At 33.5% G+C, this 23,012-nt stretch overlaps 2 protein-coding genes across 2 annotated transcripts in view; one reads left to right on the forward strand and one right to left on the reverse strand.

The window, feature by feature from the left end:
• The window catches only part of LOC132296556 (alpha-mannosidase I MNS4), a 39,637-nt gene extending 37,672 nt beyond the window's left edge, over positions 1-1,965 (forward strand). The window contains exon 17 of the mRNA XM_059794748.1: positions 1,138-1,965. Within this exon, the coding sequence (XP_059650731.1) occupies positions 1,138-1,386 (249 nt within the window). The 3' untranslated portion in view covers positions 1,387-1,965. The remainder of the gene's footprint in view (positions 1-1,137) is intronic.
• Positions 1,966-8,325: 6,360 nt separating this feature from the next.
• On the reverse strand, positions 8,326-12,179 carry LOC132296563 (DNA-directed RNA polymerase V subunit 7-like). The gene is made up of 2 exons (XM_059794754.1): positions 11,977-12,179; positions 8,326-9,115 (listed from the first exon to the last, which is right to left on the reverse strand). Exon 2 carries the CDS (start codon positions 9,104-9,106, stop codon positions 8,537-8,539), a length of 570 nt encoding a protein of 189 aa, XP_059650737.1. The 5' UTR covers positions 9,107-9,115; positions 11,977-12,179; the 3' UTR covers positions 8,326-8,536.
• Positions 12,180-23,012: the final 10,833 nt, after the last annotated feature.

The raw sequence follows: 23,012 nt of genomic DNA on the forward strand, positions 1-23,012 counted from the left end.
TGGTCTCTTTTGAATAGATGTTGGAGGACTTTGAGACTGTTTGGAAACAGTTTTTGCTAATCGGTAAAATGTTTTAAAACCAAACAATGACCCTAGATGACTTCATTGCTCTTGCTTCAAGTCTTTATTCCTTTGACTCACTTTAATTTGAATTAAAGCAATTTGGTTCCTTAAAGTGAATCCAAACAATGACCCTTGACGACTTCATTGCTCTTGCTTCAAGATGTGAACTGAATCATAAGAGCTGAGTCATATAACCTTAAGGACCAAAAAAACAGTTTGTCTTTTAGCCTAGGTCCGGTTATTATCTCCTATAATTGAGCTTAAAATCATCTAGCAAGTTAGAAACATAATCATTACTGTACATTGATTATAACACTCACCAACACCAAATGCCCCATGGTGTTGATCTTCAGTATATTTAGTTTCAGTTTCATTGCCACGTGATGGGTTCAGCCATACGGTCGAATCCATGCTCTCTAAATTGAATATAGCTTGATGCACCATCTATGAGAGAATATAGTTCCTAAAATTCAGTACACCCGAGTACGCTGTTGAATACACACATAAATAGGTTGTAATCATTAAAATTACCAAGTTTCTCTTGGGTTGAAATCTTGGGGCTAACATAATGTACATGGGGATCTCAAAGAGAATGTTGAGAATTTGAAATAAGCATTTGAAATGAATAGAAATGTATATTAAAATATCCAAACAATCCATTTGCAGATTCTCTTCAACTTATTTTCCAAACCTTTCTTCTTGATGATTTCTATATAGAAGGTAAACAAAATTTGCCAAAGAAATTTGCAGCCTTGTATATTTTCATAAAAAAAATTTCTGGAATGATATTATTAAATTTCTTTCTATACTAGCAATCCTCGGATGTATATGCTAAACTTACCATGTACTTCTTCAGTATCAGATTCACCAGAGTAGAAGTAGAGTCGAAAATTCCACTGAAATTAATCGCACGGTAATTTGGAGGAAAATAAACTAAAGGTTTGCGGTGTGATTTCATAGGACTCCACCCCATTCGCAATATTTGCATTTCTTTTACATGCTCAAACTGTGTCGGTAGCTTCGGAACTGGATATGTTTTCATTGCATTCTGAGACTTTTATTTTATGTACACAGGGACTCTGCCCAGGACTAAGTCATGGGCAGAAGTTTGGCATATCATATGTTGCTTCAGTAGACACAACTAATGAGGATGAGCTTTCGAAGCAAAAGGAGACAACCGTTGTTCCAGGACATTCAGTGGTGGTTGTTTCTAACCCAAATGCTGAGACTTCGCCATCGGATATCCGGAATGATCATGACAGTGATCAAGGACAAGAACCCAGGGAGGATCAGGGAATTGCACGACCCAAAAATGGTGGTTGACTGGGCTGTGTTAGTCAGGCTATTCGAAGGACGATAAATGGTTGCAATGCAACTTAGGATCATCATGGCCTGAGCAACATACAGCCTACACTTTCTTGAGCAAAAGACAGTTAATGCTGAATGGTGATTTCGGGGTCTGTTGTGTGGGGAAGGCTTAGGCTTTCAACCAAAAGCCTGAAACAAATTTGTGTTCAGAGGTTCGAGCAATTTGGCACCTGTGGGTTCAAAGCTCGAGGTTGGAAATATATACAAGAATACTAAGATTTAGTTAACTTTCGTGTAATTTAGCAAGAGTTATTTCCATTTTATGGGTATTTAAAGGCATGTTAGGGGAGGTCTCATTAGCTGAAAAAGAAACTTGTAATTATAAAAATGCTTGGAACACAATCCAAAAGGAGAGCATATGTTGTGATTATTGAAGAGATGGGCAAGTGTGCAAAATGTTAATGAAGCTGGGCCTTGTTTCAGAAAAGGTACGCATATAATTACATAACAGGTACGATAATGTTTAAGCGTAATGTTGATCTGGATTTCTTGGATTTGGTTAGAAATCAATTCTTATTTTTATTTTTATCATGTGATGGAAGCTCTGTTCTTTATATATAGACTGCTAATTTCTGATATAAATTTCTTTGATTTGGTTAGAAATCAATTCTTGTTCTAGTTTTATCATGTGATTTGAGTCATTTGACCTGGAAATCTCTGTCTTTTAAATATAAACAGACAATTTCTTGCATACATATATAATTATAGATATATTTCTGTTTTGACTTCCAAGTGAAAAAAATAATAAAAAAGTTAACTTGTGTTTTGACAAGTGCTCGGAGTTATAATGCCTAGAATTTTTTTTTTTCGGATATGATTTAATTGCATTCGGAGTTATAATGCCCTAGATCTTGTTAATTATATTTCGTGATCAAGTAGAACTAAACAAATTTATTTTTTTATTTTTGTTAGATTTTTTATAGTTGATTGGTGTTCAAGTTTGTTACCTCCTGTCCAAGGACAGAATCAGAAGTGAAGTTACAGCCACGGTCTCAATGGTAATCTTCAAAGTTGAGGGTATAAATGTAATTTGATTATGCACTCATAAAATCCATTTTTATATGTATAGAGAGAGTTTTTTTTTGTTTTGTTTTTTTTTTTTTTTTGAAAAATTAGGGGTTTCATAATATTCTAAATACGAAAGTGCATCACCTGTTTCAATTGATTGACCAATCAATCGAGGGTTGACACTATGTTGATCGATCTTTTTGGCGCGTCAAAATTCTAGAATACCTTGGAAATTGTACGCAGAGTCTTTTAGTCCACAGCAACCAGGAAACTTTATTTCTCCGAATATTTAAAATTTAAACTCAAATAGTGTTTGATTATTTTTATGTACAAATATACTCCAAAATTATTTAGGTACTCATATATTAGTGAAAATTCCAGTGTAAAAATATTATATTACACATTAAGATAGATATCGTAATGAATTGCGCTAATATTGAATGTATCAATTATAAAATGCAACTACTAAGCAAGATTCTCCATCAAACAAGTTGGAAATGTATGTACAAGACTTATTTTAATATATTGAGTCTCGTATTCATTTTAAAATTTTATGATATGTATCATAAAATTTAAAATTATAAACCTATCAAAATAGTACCGAAAAAATCTGATTTTATATAATATTCTAATTATATAACGTGTTTCAATTGATTGACAGAATCAATAAGTTCATCGGTCGGTGCTGGTTTGTTATTAAAAAAAATTCAAATAAAATATTTGTATTATTTTTTATTTATTTGATATTTGACAAAATTCTAGAAATAATTTTCATAACAAAAACACAAATTTTTAGAAAAATTATACTTTAGTGACTAAAATTAAATAATATTACTATAAAGTAACCATTTTTTTTATTTAATGCCGTTGTAATAAATTATTTTATAGTTGAACAAATCAATGCCTTAGTCAAAAATAAAAACAACGCGTTCAGTTTCGGTCCCCTCCACCGATTGGAGTAGGGACACCAGCCCAAATACTTAAGGCAAATACTATTTTCTTGATATCTAGGTCATACCAGTAGGGCTATGACAGACTCAGGTTTGGACACTCAGATCAAGAAAATAGCATGACCTTATATTTTCATGACAAGCATTTTGGTCACTGAATTTTCCAGGATGAGATAAGGATGGAAATTTGGGTAGACTATTGACTCAAATTTAATACATTTGCGTAGTTTTGTCCTAGTTTTTTTTTGTAAAAAAATATTAAAAAAGGTGTTTTATGGAATAAATTACAAATGATCTCTGGTACAGCATTTAAGTTTTAAATTTGATTACTTTATGGTCACTTAATTATAATTTTTTCATATTTTTTTTTTTTATCAGAAGTTGAATCGACCATCAGGCCAAAAATTAAGATACATTTTAGAAAAATAAAACTTTTATTGAAGATAAGCAAACAAAAGGCTTACATAAAAATTTTCATAGAATTAAAAATAAAGTTTTCATTATGTACATGCCAGATCATGAATTAGTACCCAAAAAAAAAAAAATTATGTACATGCCAGATCATGAATTAATAAAAATAAAAAATAAAAAATAAAAATAGTGATTTTTATGTTTGGTTTATTATTAATGAGAGAAATGAAAGGATTTGGAGAGAGAGAGAGCTTACCCTCAAAATCCCTCCTTCGCTATCTTTCCACAAGTTAGAAGAAAATTGAAGAGAAATGATAGTAACTTAAAACGAAGTCTTATGGTTCAATCAACATATGAGGGAACTCTATAGTGGTTCACAATATGCTCTCTGTGAATGTAGGTTTTCCGAAGTGATGAAGTAGTATTTGCAGGCAACACAGGAAAGCAAAATAATTAGAGGATTGCAGAGTTTTAAATTGGAAAGGAAAACATTTGCAAATATGTCAACTGAACGTGATCAAGACTAATTGTTTAATTTTGGTCACTAAAATATTATTTTTCCAAAAGATATGCCTTCGTTATATTTCATCTCTTTAACAGGTTTAGTAACCCTAAATCCCAATTTAAAAAAAAAAAAAAAAAAAAACCCTACCCTATGTGCAACTTCATTACATTATCTAGGCACAAAAAAACACTGAAGGTTCCGAAAAACAGGACATGCATCCATCTTCTAATATCCTCCAATGAACTAAAATGAGGTGATCCCTTACCTTGGGTGAAAAAGAGCAGCCAACTCCACTACACCATCTGCATTACGCACAAACACCACAAGAACTCGTCTCTATGGTGGGGAAAACTAGATTCATGTCCCTGGCTTCATGTCGAATTTATTTATGCTTGGAGAAGGCGTTAGGTACGATATTCTGGTAGGCGTGCAAATTTGACATTCTAGGTGTTCAAACGATGAAATTGTCTTCTATTCTCCATTTCAAACACAATTTAGACTACCACCCTCCAAGATTATGGAAGTTGAGGGTTAATAATAATTAGTAAAGGGGATAGCTTCCAAACCTTGATAGTTTTTTCACATCCCATAAACAAATACCACAAATTCTACCAGTAGAATCCAGTCACATCCCTTCTAGATAAAATTTCAGCCCCATATTCGAGTTGCCCCTCCCCAGAGGTTTTCATCCTTCCAACTTCTCACTTTAATCACTTTAACATATTACTACTGAACTTTACCTGAAAAAAGAAATAGAGGATTACATAAAATAAAGTAGAAATAAATAAAAACATATTACTGCTGAGCTTAATTGAAGTTCGACACCAATAATCAACTTTTAAAGATGAGGCTCAAACTATCAAGATGAAATAGGTCAAATTGTAACATACACCTCAAACTATCAGGATGAAATAGGTCAAATTGTATCATAGTTCTCAAACTATCAAGATGTGTTTGTTTTATTTTAACAATTAAAACAAACATAGCTTTTGGGATTCAATGATTCATTTTAATAGTTTAAGCGCTTAATTGGTGAATTTTAAAATTAACACCGTGATAATTTCAAATAGGGATGGCAATCGGTAGATATGGAGCAGGTTTGCCTAAATTCGTATTTGTTTAAATTTTATTATCTATACCACCCATTTACGATTTGTTTTTGTTATCCATATACATAAATTGATAAAATCTGTAAATTTCATACAATGAAAATACATTATACATAATGGTTGGTGTGTGTGTATATATATATATATATATATATATATATATATATTAAAATAAATTATAAAGTACATACCCGTCCAGTGCTAAGTATGAGAATCATTTATGTACTGTTAGAAGTGGTATTGATTTAAATTTTAAATTCGTCCTGGGTTACAAGACGGGCATGGGTTTTAAGAAATATATGTCCCACCTAGTCCTTTATACTTTATTTTTAAATATATATATATATATATATATTTATATATATATATATACCAATCATTATGTACGATGTATTTTCATTTTATAAAATTTATAGATTTTATCAATTTATTTATATAGATAACAAAAACAAATTGTAAACGGGGCAGTATAGATATTGAAATTTAAACTATTGGTTGATAATTAAACAAATACGAATTTAGGCAAACCTGTGCTATATACATATTTGAAATTATCACGGTATTCACAAGTACTCAAACTATTAAAATGAAGCATTGAACCCCTAAAGCAAAGCTATGTTTGTTTTAATTGTTAAAATAAAACAAACATGTTGATAGTTAAATCTCAATAGTTTGAGGTATATGATACAATGTTTGTTTTAATTGTTAAAATAAAACAAACACATCTTAATATCATCTTCATAGTTTGAGATCTATGATACAATTTGACCTATTTTATCTTGTTAGTTTGAGTTGTATGGTACAATTTGACAGTATTTTAATATATTGAACGTTACATCCCGTTTAAGGTTTTCGTCTCATACTGATCCATGATTACCAAGTCACTAATCCCAAACATGAATATGAATAAGCACAAAATATAAAATTATAAACCGATAAAAATAGTACTCAATCTTTTACATTTTGGTTCACTATATTTTCAGTTAATAGTCTAGTAAACAAATATGACCCTCCTATCCATTTGCATGGTTCATAAACAGAAGTTCAGTATAGCAAAAATCACACAATACCACCTAACAGTTACCATTCCGCACAACTCCTTTTACAAATCCAATTCCTCATATCCTAATCTAAATTATAAAATGCACCAAGCCATGAAACTATCAAAATGAAGCATATAACCCCAAAAGAAAAGTTGTGTTTGTTTTAATTGTTAAAATAAAATAAACACATTTTGATAGTTTGAGTATATCCAAAATTTTGATATTTTAATATATTGAGTCTTATATCCAGTTTAAGGTTTTTATCTCATCCAATATTATCCACCAGTTATCCATGATAACTCCATAACCAAGTCAGCAATCCCCCCAAAATTACTGAATCATGGATAAATACAAAATATAAAATTATAAATCGATGAAAATAGTACCCAAATCTTTTACATTTTGGTTAATCTAAAACTATATTTTCAGAAGTAAAGAAGTTTATGAAACATCACATACTCACCTAACACTTACCATCCACGCTTTACAAATCCAATTCCTCATACCCTGCCATTGAAACTGGTCTGAGACCATTGCCTTCCAAACTAGCGCTTTCAATTTTCCCTTTCCCTCCTTTCTTTGTCCATCCCACAGCGAACACCGTGAAAAGGATCCCAACATCATTATCATCTTTCCCTATCCTCGAGAGATCATCTTTCATAAAGTGTGGATTTTCCCCGCCAACATAGTAATAATTTGGCATCTTTCGAACCGAGAGATAGATATATTTAATGGGTCCACCGTCCACAATTTAAGAATACCCCGTCTATGCACCACGTTTACGACGGACGGACACGAGTTTTAAGAAACATCTATCCCACCCAGTCCTATATACTTTACTTTTAAATATATATATATATATTTATTTGCGTGTTATAGATATATGCACATTATTGAATTCATATATTTTTATATATACACACCATTATGTACTATATATGTTTTTTTGTATGAAATTTATAGATTTTATCAATTTATTTATATAGATAACAAAAAACAAGTGTAGATGGGGCGATATAGATAGTGAAATTTAAATAATTAAACAGATACGAATTTAGGCAAATTTGATCGGTAGATGATCTATATCTACCGATTGCCATTCCTATTTGAAATTATCACGTCTTTGTTTTAATTGTTAAAATAAAACAAACAAATCTTGATAGTTTGAGATTTATGGTATAGTGTTTGTTTTAATTGTTAAAATAAAACAAACAGATCTTGATAGTAGTTTCATCTTGATAATTTAAGGTCTATGGTACAGTGTTTGTTTTAATTGTTAAAACAAAACAAACACGTCTTAATTTCATCTGGATAGATTTGAGGTGTATGATACAATTTGTTTGTTTTCATCTTGATAGTTTGATTACCATGTCAGCAATCCCAAATCACTGATAAAAATAGTACTCAAACTTTTACATTTTGGTTCACTATATTTTCAGTTAATAGTCTAGTAAACAAACAAAAGGTATGATATGACCCTCCTATCCATTTGCCATTATGACCCTCCTATCCATTTGCCATTATTCATAAACAGAAGTTCAGTACAGCAAACATCACATTACCACCTAATAGTTACCATTCCACATAACTCCTTTTACAAATCTAATTCCTCATATCCTAATCTAAATTATAAAATGCACCAATTAAGCCATCAAACTATCAAAATGAAGCATTGACCCCCTAAAGAAAAGTTGTGTTTGTTTTAATTGTTAAAATAAAATAAACACATCTGGATAGTTTTGAGTATATCGTAAAATTTGATATTTTAATATATTGAGTCTTATATCCAGTTTAAGGTTTTCATCTCATCCAATATTATCCAGTGTGATCCATGATAACCAAGCCAATAATCCCAAATCACTGAATCATGGATAAACACAAAAATAAAATTATAAACCCATGAAAATAGTACCCAATCTTTTACATTTTGGTTAATCTAAAACTATATTTTCAGTTAATAGTCTAGTAAACAAACAAAAGTATGATATGACCTACCATCCATTAACACTGTAGCAAAACTACAAAGTAAACAGAAGTTTATCTAACATTTACCATCCACGATACATCCACGCGACTTCTTTACAAATCCAATTCCTCATATCCTGCCATGGAAACTGGTCCGAGACCATTGCCTTCTAAACTAGCAAGAATCATGAACTCTCTCTCAATTTCCCCTCTTTTCTTTGTCCATCTCACAGCGAATACCGTGAAAAGGATCACAACATCTTTCTCTATCCTCGAGAGATCATCTTTGATAAAGTGTGGATTTTCCCCGCCAACATAGTAGTAATTTGGCATCTTTCGAACCGAGAGATAGACATATTTAATGGGTCCACATTTTAAGAACACCCCGCGTCTATGCACCACGTTTACGACTCCATGCATGATCTCTCCATTCGCAGGTAAGAAGGTGCGAAAGAAGAAAGCTACCGGGAAGAAGATACTCCTTGATGACTCCTCAAACTCTCCCTTGCCTATGCTCTTCAATTTAGTTACGGCAAGGAAGTAACCATGCTCCTTTGTGGCCTTCCATATCAACATGCTCTTCAAAAGACACGATAAAATTGTTCTCTGGGGAACCAAATAATTTCTGTCCAGGTTTTCAGTGGGGATCCGCACATATACTTGACATTCCACCTCACAAAACATATTTGTTTTCTATATCAAAATAATCAAATTAATAAAATAGAGGTAGCATTGAACGGTATATATCATGGTAATCCAGCTTTCTAAACATCAACTTAATTAAACCCTCATAATGCAACAAAATTGGCATAATAAGGCAGTTACAAGCTAACAACCACCAAATGGTAGGCAAGCATGAAAGATAACATAATTAAACCCTCAGAAGGCCGGCAAAAATGGCATAATAAGGCAGTTACAAGCCTACAACCACCGAATGGTAGGCAAACAAGAAAGATAAAAAGTACAAACTGATGATTCAGCATGCAATGGTCGGAAGTCCTTTGCACTCATTCTACAACTTTGATACAAAACTTTGGTTATATAAAACAACAAATTCAATATTGACCTAGTTTGATATTCACAATTCAAATAATTATGGAGTTAATTACATAATTCAGTCTTCTAAAAGTTTAAACATAATAATAACTTGCGACTGTATTTTAGTTGTGTAAAAGTGAGAACTGAGGAAGAATACACACCCATTGAAGACAATGCTCAAGTTTAGATTATATCATAATGACTAGCAACTCACTAAAATTGTGTAAACAGTTCAGACCTGAATTACATATTGACTAGTACAAAAGAGTGAAACTCACTCTATTTTATTGGCACACTGCAAAAGATTGAAAATAACTTCCAATAATGTTTCAAAAAATGAAAACTTGTTACTCATCCCAACCGTATTAACAAACTCAAAAATCAAAGACAACATTTGATGTCTCACAAAAGGATCATGAAAGTAATACACTTCCCATTTAGCAAGATTATATGTTGAGTTGTGGAGACCTGACCAGATTAATTTTGGCATCCCCTATTACCAAGGATGAAATTAACCTTAAAGCAATTTTATGCTACAATAACATACTCTCTACAAAATTCACAAGGTTAACCTAGATACTAAGTTTTCTAACCACAGTGCGCAAACATACAAGATAGAAATATGTAAAGGCTTGAACGAATACTTTCACTCTCATTCACAGCTTTGGTACTTATATATTAATATTACAAGAATAGAAAGTGAATAAAATCAATGCGCATTCTATGCTTAGACATATGCGTAAATAAAGCCAAATCCCATGATTCTAACCTATCATAGCTCGACTAATATGGTAAGTTACCTCCTTGGCTTAGCGGTACCAGGCCCCTACTTTCCAAAGGAAGTAAGGGGTTTGAACCTCGGTGGACATGTGTGTCTGAGTACCAACTAGGAAAAAAAAAATTCTAGCCTAACCTATCTTGTTTAACATAAATAAATAAATAAATAAAAATCATTTGATTTCTTAAACCCAACCAATTTAGACTAACAACTTATATGAATATGAATCTAATTAATAAATGAAGTAAAACCTAGCATCTCCTAACCACCACATCTCATTCCTATTTAACAAACATGTTTCAAAATTTAAAAGGAGGTACAATTGCATTTTCTAATCTATGGCATGCCTTTTTTCTCCATTAATTTGCAACATGATAAGCAGTGCCGCTACAATTTGGGCCAATTACTCATCACAATGACAACCACCCTTACGTGAAAGCTTCCTGAAAACATCTACGTGATTCCTGTACCCAAAAATGTCTTTGGGTGCCACTCCTTCCCGTTGTTTTTACAGCATTTACTTTCTGGATAGGTTCATACAAAAGCATTAATTCCCATTCCCTGATTAATCATTTCCTTCATCTGAATATTGAAAATTGGAGGAACCATGCATGGAACATTCAACTAGCTTTGTTACTCGATTCAGTGCAATCTGAAAATTAACTAAAGACATGCACACGTAGATATTGTGTGAATCTCAGATAGCTCGGTTTCAAATAGATTTGGATACTTCCCATCATTTAGAAGTAAAGAGTAAATTTGGACATTGATCACCAACAAGAGAACTGTCTCTAAAACATACCGCCTTCACTGAATTCCTGTCCATTTAACAAAGAAGTCCTCTCTGGATCTCAATCATCACATTCTCCTGATCCATATATTATATTCTTCTTCTCCAGATGACAACATATTCCAAACACCATTTAAAGACCAGCATGAGCCAAATAGGAATTCAGTAATAATGAAAGCAACACCACCATGTAGGCTCTTAAAGAACAGATGCTTTCGGTGCTAAATAGGGCTCCTTGGCAGTGCACCTCACATGCATACGAGACATTAAAACTACAATTTTTCATTTAACTAAAAGGAAGTGTTCTACAAACAGAATTTGCTTAGAAGTTACTAATCTTTTTATGTTGTAATTCTTTTATATTTCCCTTCATCAAATGCTAACAGCTAACATTCGACCAATTATTGCTCTCATTCTTCCATAATAACATATCATATTCACAACGAGGGTGTTGAACTTTTGTGTTAATCCTTCAAATAAATCATAATGCAACACAATTTCATCACATCAACCTAGAAAATTAAAAGGCAGAAGCTAAGGCATTGTTTTACCCCAATCTATTAGCTGTCAAATTCTACAAAAGCCAAAACCCAACCCAATCTATTTAGCCAACAAATTCTAGCCATCAATCTAAAGAAATACTTAACTCAGCCCAGAATTGCTGTTTTTACTGTGAATGAACAAATTATAATAATCCAAGTAAAGACATGACTTCAACCCTAGAGCCAAAAAAAACCCAAATTCTGGAAGATAAATATTATATATATATACACACGCAATCTATAGTGGAAAACAATCACAATCACACATCAAATCAAAACAAACCCAAGAAGAACAATTTGAACATAACATCCAAAATAAGTAGATCAAGATAAAATTTCATATACAGATAGAGACACGGAGAAGCTCTCCATTTAGCTCGGGAGTAGGAAATAATACAGGACGTACCCGGAGAGAAGATACCCATAAACTCCGAGCGACTGCGATTTGGGTGGGACCAAATGGGGGAGAGAATTGTTTCTCGGACCGGTTCTGAGGGGGAAGGAGAGTCTAACTGGACCGGCTTTCATCCGCTTCAGCACTTAAAAAGATGAGTAATTCCTAACGTTCGAGCATGTCGAACATCTGTCATGTCTGAAGGAAAAAAAAAAAAACAAACATCTGTTATGTCATGAAATTACCTTTTTTTGTATCAATTTATTAAATTGTATTTTTATTCTTACTGAGATCCTTCCGCAATATGTATGTTATAGATATGATCTTTTGTTGACTGATGAGTAAAAAAAAAAAATCACACTAAACATAACATTAGTGGAATGATTAAAGTATTTTTGTACTGAAAAGGTACTATAAATAAGGTAACCTACATTCACATTAAGTTGGTAACTTAAAATGACAAAGTAATCTGTATTAAAAGTTTATTAAGTAAAATAATTATATATAAATTTAAAATAATTATTTAAGTCCAAAATATTCTCCTAACTTATATTTTAAAGTATCAACTCTTTTTAAATTAAATAATTCATTCACTTAAAAAATTCAAAAAAAAAAAAATTGTAATAACCGTGTTATTTTTTTTCCCCCTTTTTCGGCATATTTTATTTATTTATTTATTTGTTTATTCATTTTCGCGTTACCTTAGAGTTTTATAGAACCCGAGGTAGGGTTTGGTGTCCGGAATCGGTTTCCAGCACCGCACGCATTTGTTTTATTTTATTTTACTGTCAATGCATGATTTAATTACGTAGAAAAGAATGCTCGTTTTATTTTATTTTTCTAGGGGTATGAATGCATAGTTTCTTCGGAATATTTTCATTTTTCGGGGTACTTTGTGTAATTAACTTTTGGAGATATTTTGTCTTAAAGACATTTTTGCAATTATTTTGTGGAATATTTTGAAAAAGGGCCATTTTGCAATTTTTGAAAAGTGTGACAAGTGTCACACTTCCATTAGGCCATTTGTTGACTTTTGGGTGGAACACTTGGAAACTTAGAATGATGACAAGTGTAGGTTAATGATGAAGTCTTGTGAGGATGCCTAGGATTGTGACAAGTGGAGGGAGTGGGGTGTGTGTGTGTGTGTGTGTAAGAGAGGTGGTGTTAGTGTAGGTTTGTGTGACTTACAACCTTTTAGGTTAGTGGAAAATCTAGAGAAATTGTTGTCTTCTTCATTTCTCACACCTAAGCCACTATTGAAGCCTTAGAACCCTAGCATCCATAGCTTGATTTCAAATCTCTTCCCCTCACCTTTTGGTCTTGCACTTGGAAAACAAAAGGTTCCTCACACTCTTGTCTACCACACCTTAGCTTGGATTTTCATTTTGCTTCCATTTCTTTGAGAACTAAAGATACAATTCTTTAGTGAGGTAGGGAATGTTTTATGTTTATACCTCTAGTGTTTTAATGTGTCCTTTGAGGTTAATATACATTGTGTGCATGTTATTTAAATTCTAGGGTTGCATATAGATGAATATTGTATGCAACTAACCTACGGTTTCATATTGTTAAAGGCTTGTATGTGATTTACCTCTTGTATTGATATTATTTCATTTGGAGGTGATTTAAATTCTAGTGATTTCTAATTGTTGTAATTATGAAATTCTTGTGTAATCTTGTCAATAATTTAATTGTGAAATTGATACTATATTGTTGTATAATTAAGGGTTTGAGACTTACCTTGTGTTAGTATGAATGAATTACCTAAAATAGGCAACATTGTATTAGTGTATTTTCATTCTCATTGAGAACTTGTATTATAAATGTTATTGTAGTTTTGAAGACTTAGTGTAGGGATTGTGTAGTTGCATGTTTAGGGCACACAATACTAACATGATTTAATCCCTTATGTTAATAACACGATGTTAGTATAAGTGTGTACAAATTAAGGACTTGATTGTGTGGCTATGGAGTAGTCTATATTATTTTAGTATTATGACATTACTGATATGTTTTCAATATGAGTGAATCATGGTGTGTGTGCCACTTCGGCCTTAGGAGCATGGTGGTCATCATTTGTTCATGAAGTTCATGGTATTATAGGTTGTGAATGTAAGACATGCATGACATGATTGAAGGATAAAAGCTATCTGAACTTGAGAAGTGGACAACAAGTCCAAGGGATGAAAATCCCTAGTCACACTTGGCAGGGTGCGGAAGTGCACCAATCATTTTAATCGGACGTGATTTCCGACATAACATCATATTGCATCATAGAGTCATATGCGTGAGTTATATCATAGCGGAGTCTATGTATGGGTTGAGTTATAGTTCTTGGAGTGGTGTAAACCTTGTTATCTTTCTAACTTTGAGGTAGTTATTCTTGCAAGTATATTCCTATTGTTTGATTTCGTATTGTATTTCAAGTTGACAATACTAGATAGTTGTAACTTGTTGTTAGCATTGGAGGTTCCAATATTGTTTAAGTTCTTTGCTGATTGTAGATTGTGTTTAAAATGTTTTAAAGGTAGCTTTAGGATGATCCCTTAGCTTCACCTTGAACTTAAACATTAGGGAGTATGATCCGCATGTATTCATTTATATTACACTTTCAAGACGTTTAAAACTTTAGTTTATATGCATATGCATCATCCTACTGAGTAATTCGATTACTCACCCTAGTTGATTTTTGTTTTTCAGGCAAGGAGACACTCTTCTTGGATGCGAACCATCCATAGCTCGACTTGTATTTACATTTTAATCATCTTTTGTATATTTTTGGCATACAAGTGTTGGCATGATTTAGCTGTCTTTTGAAGTTGACAATATGTAATGTAATTAGAAGTACGCCTTACTTCCAATTTTGGATGTGTAATAAGTACCTTAATACTCTCATTTGATGCTACTTTAATATGTATGTATTTATCAAATTTCGTACTTCATTTTATTTGGGATTGACCTTAGAGGCCTTAGGGATCAGTTTTGGGCAAGGGGAAACAATGTACACAATGTTGAGTTTTTTTTTTTTTTTTTTTTTCCCTTCTTTTTTGGTCACGGTTACTGTTCATTGATTTTTTTTCGACAACCGTACCGACCACTCCGAGACATCCAGGGGTCTTTTTGGTGTATTTGAACACCGCATATTTAATTTAGACCTTACGAAACCTTTTCAGCAGCCTACTTTCAGTCCTTGGGCAGAATCTAAAGTTATTGTTCATGCATTGGACAGATTTTTCACCCGATTTTGCAACAGTCATATCTCCCTCATCCCAGATCCAAATTAGGTCATTCTTAAGTCTAAACTCAAGGATTTTGAGTTAAATTTTCAATGGTATCAATCCCATTTTCAGATTCCATTCCTATTAACAGATATTCTTATTTTAGTGGGACAGTGTCGGGAAATCACTTGACCGGGAAGAGATATTTTTGGGAAATCATTACTAAAGGTCTTAGAACCTCTTGGGTGTTATGAATTGATTATATTGGACTGAGTACACTTCATTTGAATTGTTTTGAGTAAAATTTCTCTACCATTGAATAAAATGACCATTTTACCCTTAGTTCAATTCTTAGTCCGTTTTAAACCCTAGCTTCCGCGTTTGTTTCTTTTCAAGTCTCGTGACTTCTTAAGAAGTCACTTTGGAGTCTTAGAGGTAGAGTCCATCTGTAGAAAACCCTTCTCTTTTTATTGCTTCCGCGTTTGAGATTCAATATCGGATCAGTTTTCGGGTTATTCGCTTAAGCACCGGATTCTTTGAAATTCGGGCCTTCATAGAAATCGAACCCACTTTGAGTATCATTTAATTAGATAATTTGGTATCATTTAATTTAGAAAAATACCGAATAAGAAGCATCGATTCGTACCCTTCGAGGTACAAACTATGCTTCCCTATTTTTTCTAGTAATTAATTAATTGAAATCCCTTGCCCTTATATATAGACATATACTTTTCATAAGATTATTGTAACGGGTGGATGCTTATTCATTTGTCCAAAAGCTTAAGCTATTGGGTAGTGCTGCATACCCACTCATTTATACTCAATCACTTTCTCATCCAGATCCGATGTGGAACAAATGACCCTTGTTACATTCTCCCCTACCCAAACTTGCAACGCCCTCATTGCGGCTCGGGCCACCCTACCTACCCAGACTCTTTCAAGGCCGAACGTGTGACGGTCCTGGTTTTTAGGCCAGTGCGTCCTATGACAAACCAAATAAAAATCAAATAATGATTCAAGAATGCGGAAGCTAAAGTGAAATATGGCCTCTAGAGATGTACATCATCCCTAAGACACAAAGATAGCTTCCTAAGAAGTCCCAAGACTCAATGGAAGTAAGAAGAGAACAAAGACTTTAAAATCCTATAAGAAATGGACCAAGGGTATTATGGTCATTTCACATAGAATTGAATGCTACCAGGTACACAATTGGAAACATAACAAAAAATTAATGAATTTAGACTCAAGAATCACCTAATTCAGAATCCGGACGGAAAAGATATGAATTTTAGAATAAGAAGCATTCTCCGGTTTGGAGATTCCAGGAACCTATCTCACTAAAATAGTAATAACTTTCACTACGGTTGGAGTTTTTGAGTGTTCTTGGTATTAATGGAAATATGACTTCAAGATCTTGAGGTTAGGCTCAAGAATGACCTAATTTGGATCAGAAATGAATGAGTTATGGCCCTCTGAAGTTGACCCAAGAATTCTGTCCGAGATGCTGAGAGTGAACCATGCATTAGGGAGGATCAGTCAGCTGAACCTCCATCATCAGCCGACCGAAAGTCAATCGTCAGCCGGCTGAACCCCAATCATCAACCGGCTGATAACTCTTTTTTTTCTAAAATGGCTACTGGAATGCTACGAGACCATCATCAGTCGACTGATGATTGCCATCAGCCGACCGATGGAACCTGCTGCTGCTAAAAATGTCTGCTATACTCACTGTAATCCAAGGGGAAAGATGCTAGGATCATTTTTAAGGGTATGCATGCTTTCTAATTGATTCAGACAAGCTTCAAAACATCATTGGACCTTAATTGAACAACCATTACATGCTAATTCATAAGAAAACCTTGAATGATGCTCAATGCATGAGATTTTCATGAAAATTCATAATTTCCTCCAAAATAGTTCAAAAGTTGGATTCAATGTATTTTTTTTGATATGAACATGCACGCATGTGTAAAATGATGATTCAAACGCACTAAAATGGCCAACGGCCTCATGGCATATTATATGCAAAATTTGACCCTTCAATGGATGAGTTTTCACATACTTCATAAGCATAGTATGAAAATTAAGTAGCATACATGGCTTAAAGTATCTTTGGCCCTTGGCCTCATTACAATACACATATATAGAGTAGCAAAATGTGTACTTAAGTACACATTACATAGTTAGGACAACCAAATACAAGTTTTTATACAATACACCAAAAAGATCATAATATGCTAACAAGTGCTTATCAATGACACCAAAAATACTTCAAGACCTCTAGCTTGTCTAAGAGTGTTGTATATCCCACAATAAAGCTTCTTTACCTGCAAAACACCCAGTAACTTCGGGGTGAATAAACAAGACTAACAAGTTTATTCGTAGGGGATGAGCATGCACATGATTAACTTATTACAAAGTTTGTAATTTAATAGTATTTGGTCCATGCTATTAAAATGACATTGAGATTTTAACATGGCACATTGAAATGTAATATCACAAGATTATCAAGTCTAAGGATTAAAGAGTGAAATCAAATTAAGGTGGATACTTGGATATCGCCCGGACTAAAACCGTACTCTTGAGATCACTTTAGGGCTATTAACCCATCGGTACCTTTCCCCTAGTGCACACTATAGTTTAAGAGGACAATCCCCCGTACTAGAACCAAGCTCTATCCATGTCAAGTTCTTGATGATATCCCAAGTTCCCAAAATCAACATATAGAGCAACAAGTCATAATATGTATTAACACACAATAATTTCCGTGAATTACATGATTTAATCATAAGATCAACATGATAGAAATTAAATAGACCAACTAAATAATTTCTCTAGATTTCAAGAATTGTCCAAATAATTCCAATTAAATATATAGCAATGAATAAGTCATGATCATGTCATATTTCAAGTCTAGGATGGAATTCAAGTATGATACAATTAAGTAGTATTTAAATCAATTCATACTAATTAATTCTCTAGATTTAAAAGATTATTCAAATCATGCCAACTTGATATATATCATGGTTCAAGTCATGATCATGCCATATACAAGGTTTAAAGTGATTTATATGCAAGCTACAATTAAACCCTCAATTTCTCAAGTCAGTACTAGACATGCATACAATTGATACATCACTAAAAAGACAATGATTTACTTGAAAAATAAACATTAGAACACCCCCTACCTCACAAGAGGATTGACCCTCTTGAATCCAATGAAAGCAAAGGAAACTCAAGTTCTCCTTCTAGGGTTATGAAGATGATGATGAGGCAAGACTTTTGTATTCCAAGCTCAATGATCTAGGCAAATGGAAGGGCACCAAAATGAAGCTTTAAACCATGACTCAAGCTTTGCTCTAATGGTGGTCAAGTTAGGGTTTGAGAGGAAAATATGAAATATGCAAGAAGAAATACAAACCTTAAGTTAAATAAGGTAGTGGGCTTCTCCACTCACTAAGTGCTCTTGCATCACCTCTCATACATACACTTGCAAGACTTAATCTTGTGCTTACACTTATCATGAATCCAAGTTGTCTCCCTATACTAAATCCTTAGCCTACACTTGTCATGAATCTAAGTCAACATGTGTTCCAATCTTAGGCCAACAAATGGGTGAATCTCTACCCTCCATGTGTTAAGGGATAGTGACTCCAAGTGGTTTCACAACCAAGCCAACAAGTGGCACCTTAGGAATGTGACACTTGTCACATTTTTGGAAAATTGCAAAAAAGTCCTTTTTGAAAATATCTTCCAAATTAAATTACAAAATGGTCCCTAAGACAAAAAATAATTACTTTACTTAATTACACAAAAACCCCTCAAGTTTGAGGAAATTACCAAAAGTTATGCACTTATGCCCTTTACAAGGAAAGTGAACATTTAACATACTTTTCTACAAAAATGTAAATGTAGATATCCTAGAATTCTAATATTATGAATGTATGCAAAGCTGGAGTCAAATCCGAGCACAAAAAGTGGGATTATGCAAGGAAAAACGAAAAACGACAAAAGGACGAAATAGGGAAAAGACGAAAAAAATAAATTGCCGAAAATGAAAAGGAAGGGAAATGACCGGGTCATTACAAGACGCTTGGCGTAACACCTAATCAAGGACTGGATCTAGCTCTGATACCAACTGTAATGGGTGGGCACTAGCCCATTTACCTAAAAACTCAAGTTGTTAGGTAGTACTGCATACCCACCTATTTTAACCCCTCATCCAGATCCAATGTGAGATAAATGACCCTTGTTGCAATTTTTCTATGTGTGTGCATATATATATATATATTGCATTGCTCGGAGTGAATTGCCATTTTATCTGTGTGAGAAGAGAATGGAAGATCAATTATGAATTCCAGACTATAATTTTCCTTTTCTACTATAAGATCAGTAAATTGCTATCTTTAAAATATATATATATATATATATATATATATATATATATATATATAATAAATAAAAGCAGAAACTGGTTATGGACTTCAATCAAATGGTTTTATATTTGCAAAATTAATTTGATGACATTGGATATATTCAGTGATTTACCATAGCAGTAGATATTATAACAAACGAGACAAAAAATTGATTATCTAAATATTTTTTTTCCCCTTAAATAATGAGGTTTCAAAGAAATATTAACACAATATGTCCAATTTTCAGGCAGCCCTTTGTTTTTCAGCCTAAATCTGGCAAATCAAGCCTAAACCAATACATCAAACAACTAGTTGTTATGTACACTAATTTTCAGTGGGTGGATCTATAATATTTTGGGGTAATTTAGTAGTTTGAAATAAGAGTTTAAGGGCATTTTGGACCTTAATAATGATTTTCAATGTATATGTAATTATTTTGGTTAATTCATTGAAAGTGAAAAATAAAATTTTAAAATAGACTATTTTGATCTCCTAACTTAATGCAAGTGTAGTTTTCTCAATAAATAAAGCTGATGAGGATAAAATAATTTGAGGTTGACCAACCAAGATAACCGTGGAGTCAGTTTTTCAAATTCTAGAATGTATGAGGTAAATATGACGACGATTCTGTCATTCAGTTGGTGAATAAAAATCACAATCCATTTCATTCATATATTTCTGATTGACATTTGTGTAACCAACTTGATCCCGAGGACGACAATAAATACATCATGTGATAATTAATGAAGTATGAGAAAAAATCCCTAAACATTGAATACATAATTATTTTTCTGTTATACGATTCCAAGTACTAACTTGATCGTCGAAGGGTCATCTTCCGGCACCTTATCGGTGTCATTCCATTGTTTTGCAGGTAAACACCGTTGTTCCGGGTAGTGAGGATTTTCGCATAAACAGCTGGCGTCGTCTGTGGGAAATGATTAGTTCCATGAAGAAATAGCCATTCTGACGTGATTCAACTCGAACGGCAATACGAAGGTTTTCGATCATGGAAACCATCGTAAAAGCATCCGTTGCGTAGTGTCGCAATAATGGGTTCCCCGCTCTTATAGAAGGACAGGTCTCTACATCAAGATTCCCCCATCCATCATACTGGGGGGAAAAACTATGAGTCGCATGATGCCACCCTGTGTATGACGGCAATACTCAAAATTCTAGCATATGGATCCGGGCACCAGACCAACATGTCTGGTGTCTCCCACTTGGCGGTGCTTGGTACCTTCACTACTAAGGTTTGGTCGTCCTACAAAGTCAAAACGAATCAGGTCTCCCAAGGTCATGTCAAGCAGGAGGTCTTGTACCGACATCTCCCACTAAGGTAGGGCCAAGTAGGTCTTCCACAAGGGCCAAACAATGTCTCTCACCAAAGCCGTTAAGTCTCCTACGGCAAGATTTAACTAAGATAAGAAGATCTCTAACCGCCAATGAGGCCTCTACCAAATACAACGTCTCCACTAACAAGTAGGTCTTTATCCACCAAAGAGACTGTTACCAATCAATGAGGCCTCTACCACTAAGGAAGTTTCTACCAACAGTGAAGTCCCACTACTCCGTTCATCTGTGCCATCAAGGTGGTCTGTACGCCCAAGGAATTCTCTAAGTCTAGGGTGATTCCCACATCCAACGAGGTACTCATCTAGAGGTCACCAGGCCATCGTCCGTCTAGGATGCCGAGTTGTGTACCTACAAAATGGGTCCCAATTCAAGATCCCCCAATTTATCACACTAAGGCAGAGCAGTAAATCACGTGATAACAATCAATTACGATAACAATCTATATATAATGGTAAGGTTCAAAAGCCTGGTGCATCAACCTCAGTACACAAAGCCAGTCACCAATCCCTCACGCAGCCGAGGCTTGGTTTTCTAAGATACACCAAGATTTGGTCATCCAAGACCAAGGCATGAGAAAATCCAAAGCCTCAAAGCCAAAAGATTTCAAAACATGTTCTCAGAATAGGGCTAGTTTGGGGGAGGCCGTAACCTTGCAAAGCCATTCGACCAGGTTAATATTGGTCAATTATGCAGAGAAGTGCACTCGACCCCGTCGAATAGTATGACTAACATCTCAGAGATAGTTGCAGGAAGGGGCGGAGCCAGGATTTTATTTCAGAGGGGGCACAATGCACTTGTTAATTTTTTTTTAAATAAATATGACAATATAATTTTTTTAAATCAAAAAGGCAAATAAGAAAAAATTAGTTGTAAAATAATATGTTAAATAAATACCGTAAAAAAAATATAGTTACAAATATAAGAATCAAAATATTAATTAATAATATTTTAATTAAATACAATCACAAATGTCATCGATAAAAAGAAATAAGTTTTAAAAAAAAGAAAAATACATAATTATACAGAAGTGAAAAAAGAAATTTTTTGAAAAAGGAAACAAAAATTAGAAAAGGAAAAATATATTGTATATTTGAAGAAGGGATATATGTAATTTTTTTTTTTTCAAAAGGAAATTAAAAGAATTTGAAAATTTGAGGGGGCCACTATTTAAAATTACCATTTAAGTATATATATATACCAGAAATATTTACCTATGTATAGTAGGTTGGAGCAAAGTGAGGGGGGGCACGCGCCCCCTCCGCCCCTGGTTGCAGGTAAGTCAATGCCCATGTTTGACCCATGCTATTGGTGTCAGACATAATTACTACTTTACCCCAGGGAAACATGACAGATGATTTGACACACCCCAACCCAATTTACACTGTTTAATAAATTACAATTGGAATGCATCTACCGTCTGTATTAACCTCATCCATATGTGACGTCATCATACATCAAAGTGCCTGCTTAACAGTCTACAATTAAAAACAAACTATAAGTTCATTATGTGAGTTCCAACAAAACAAAACTGTTAATTACAAGTTATACTACCACATTTTACTACAATAATTACATCTTATACAAAAGACTTTGTGATGTTCCTTTCCTATTCATACCCAAGACTCTAGACTTGGCAGTAACAACCCAACCTTGTACCTGAAAAATATAGATATGGAAGGAATGAGCTTAAAGTCCAGTGAATGCAACACTATTATATTAGATTAATATAAACAAATATTATCTGATAACTTCAATTAAACTTCACTACTATATAATTTCATGCTTGGTAAGCATTATAATAGAATACTCTCATTCTAGGCCAGAATATGGACCTTATATAATAATTACTCTTTTTCTAGGCCAGAGTATGGACCTTATATAATATATTCATATTATATTAGCATCCTCAATTCATATAAACATTTTCAATCCTTCAATTAGCACATTCAAGTGTATAACTTCCAGTGAGTACACCACCTTGGCTACTCCCCAAATTATTCACTTATCCTTTGGTACTGTCAAAGTTGTCTGCTCCTTCTCCTTGCCTGCACCCAATAAT

This window comes from Cornus florida, unplaced genomic scaffold (genome assembly GCF_030987335.1).
Source record: "Cornus florida cultivar Cherokee Brave unplaced genomic scaffold, ASM3098733v1 CherokeeBrave_3.0.0_Hap2_Chr01, whole genome shotgun sequence".
NCBI lineage: Eukaryota > Viridiplantae > Streptophyta > Magnoliopsida > Cornales > Cornaceae > Cornus > Cornus florida.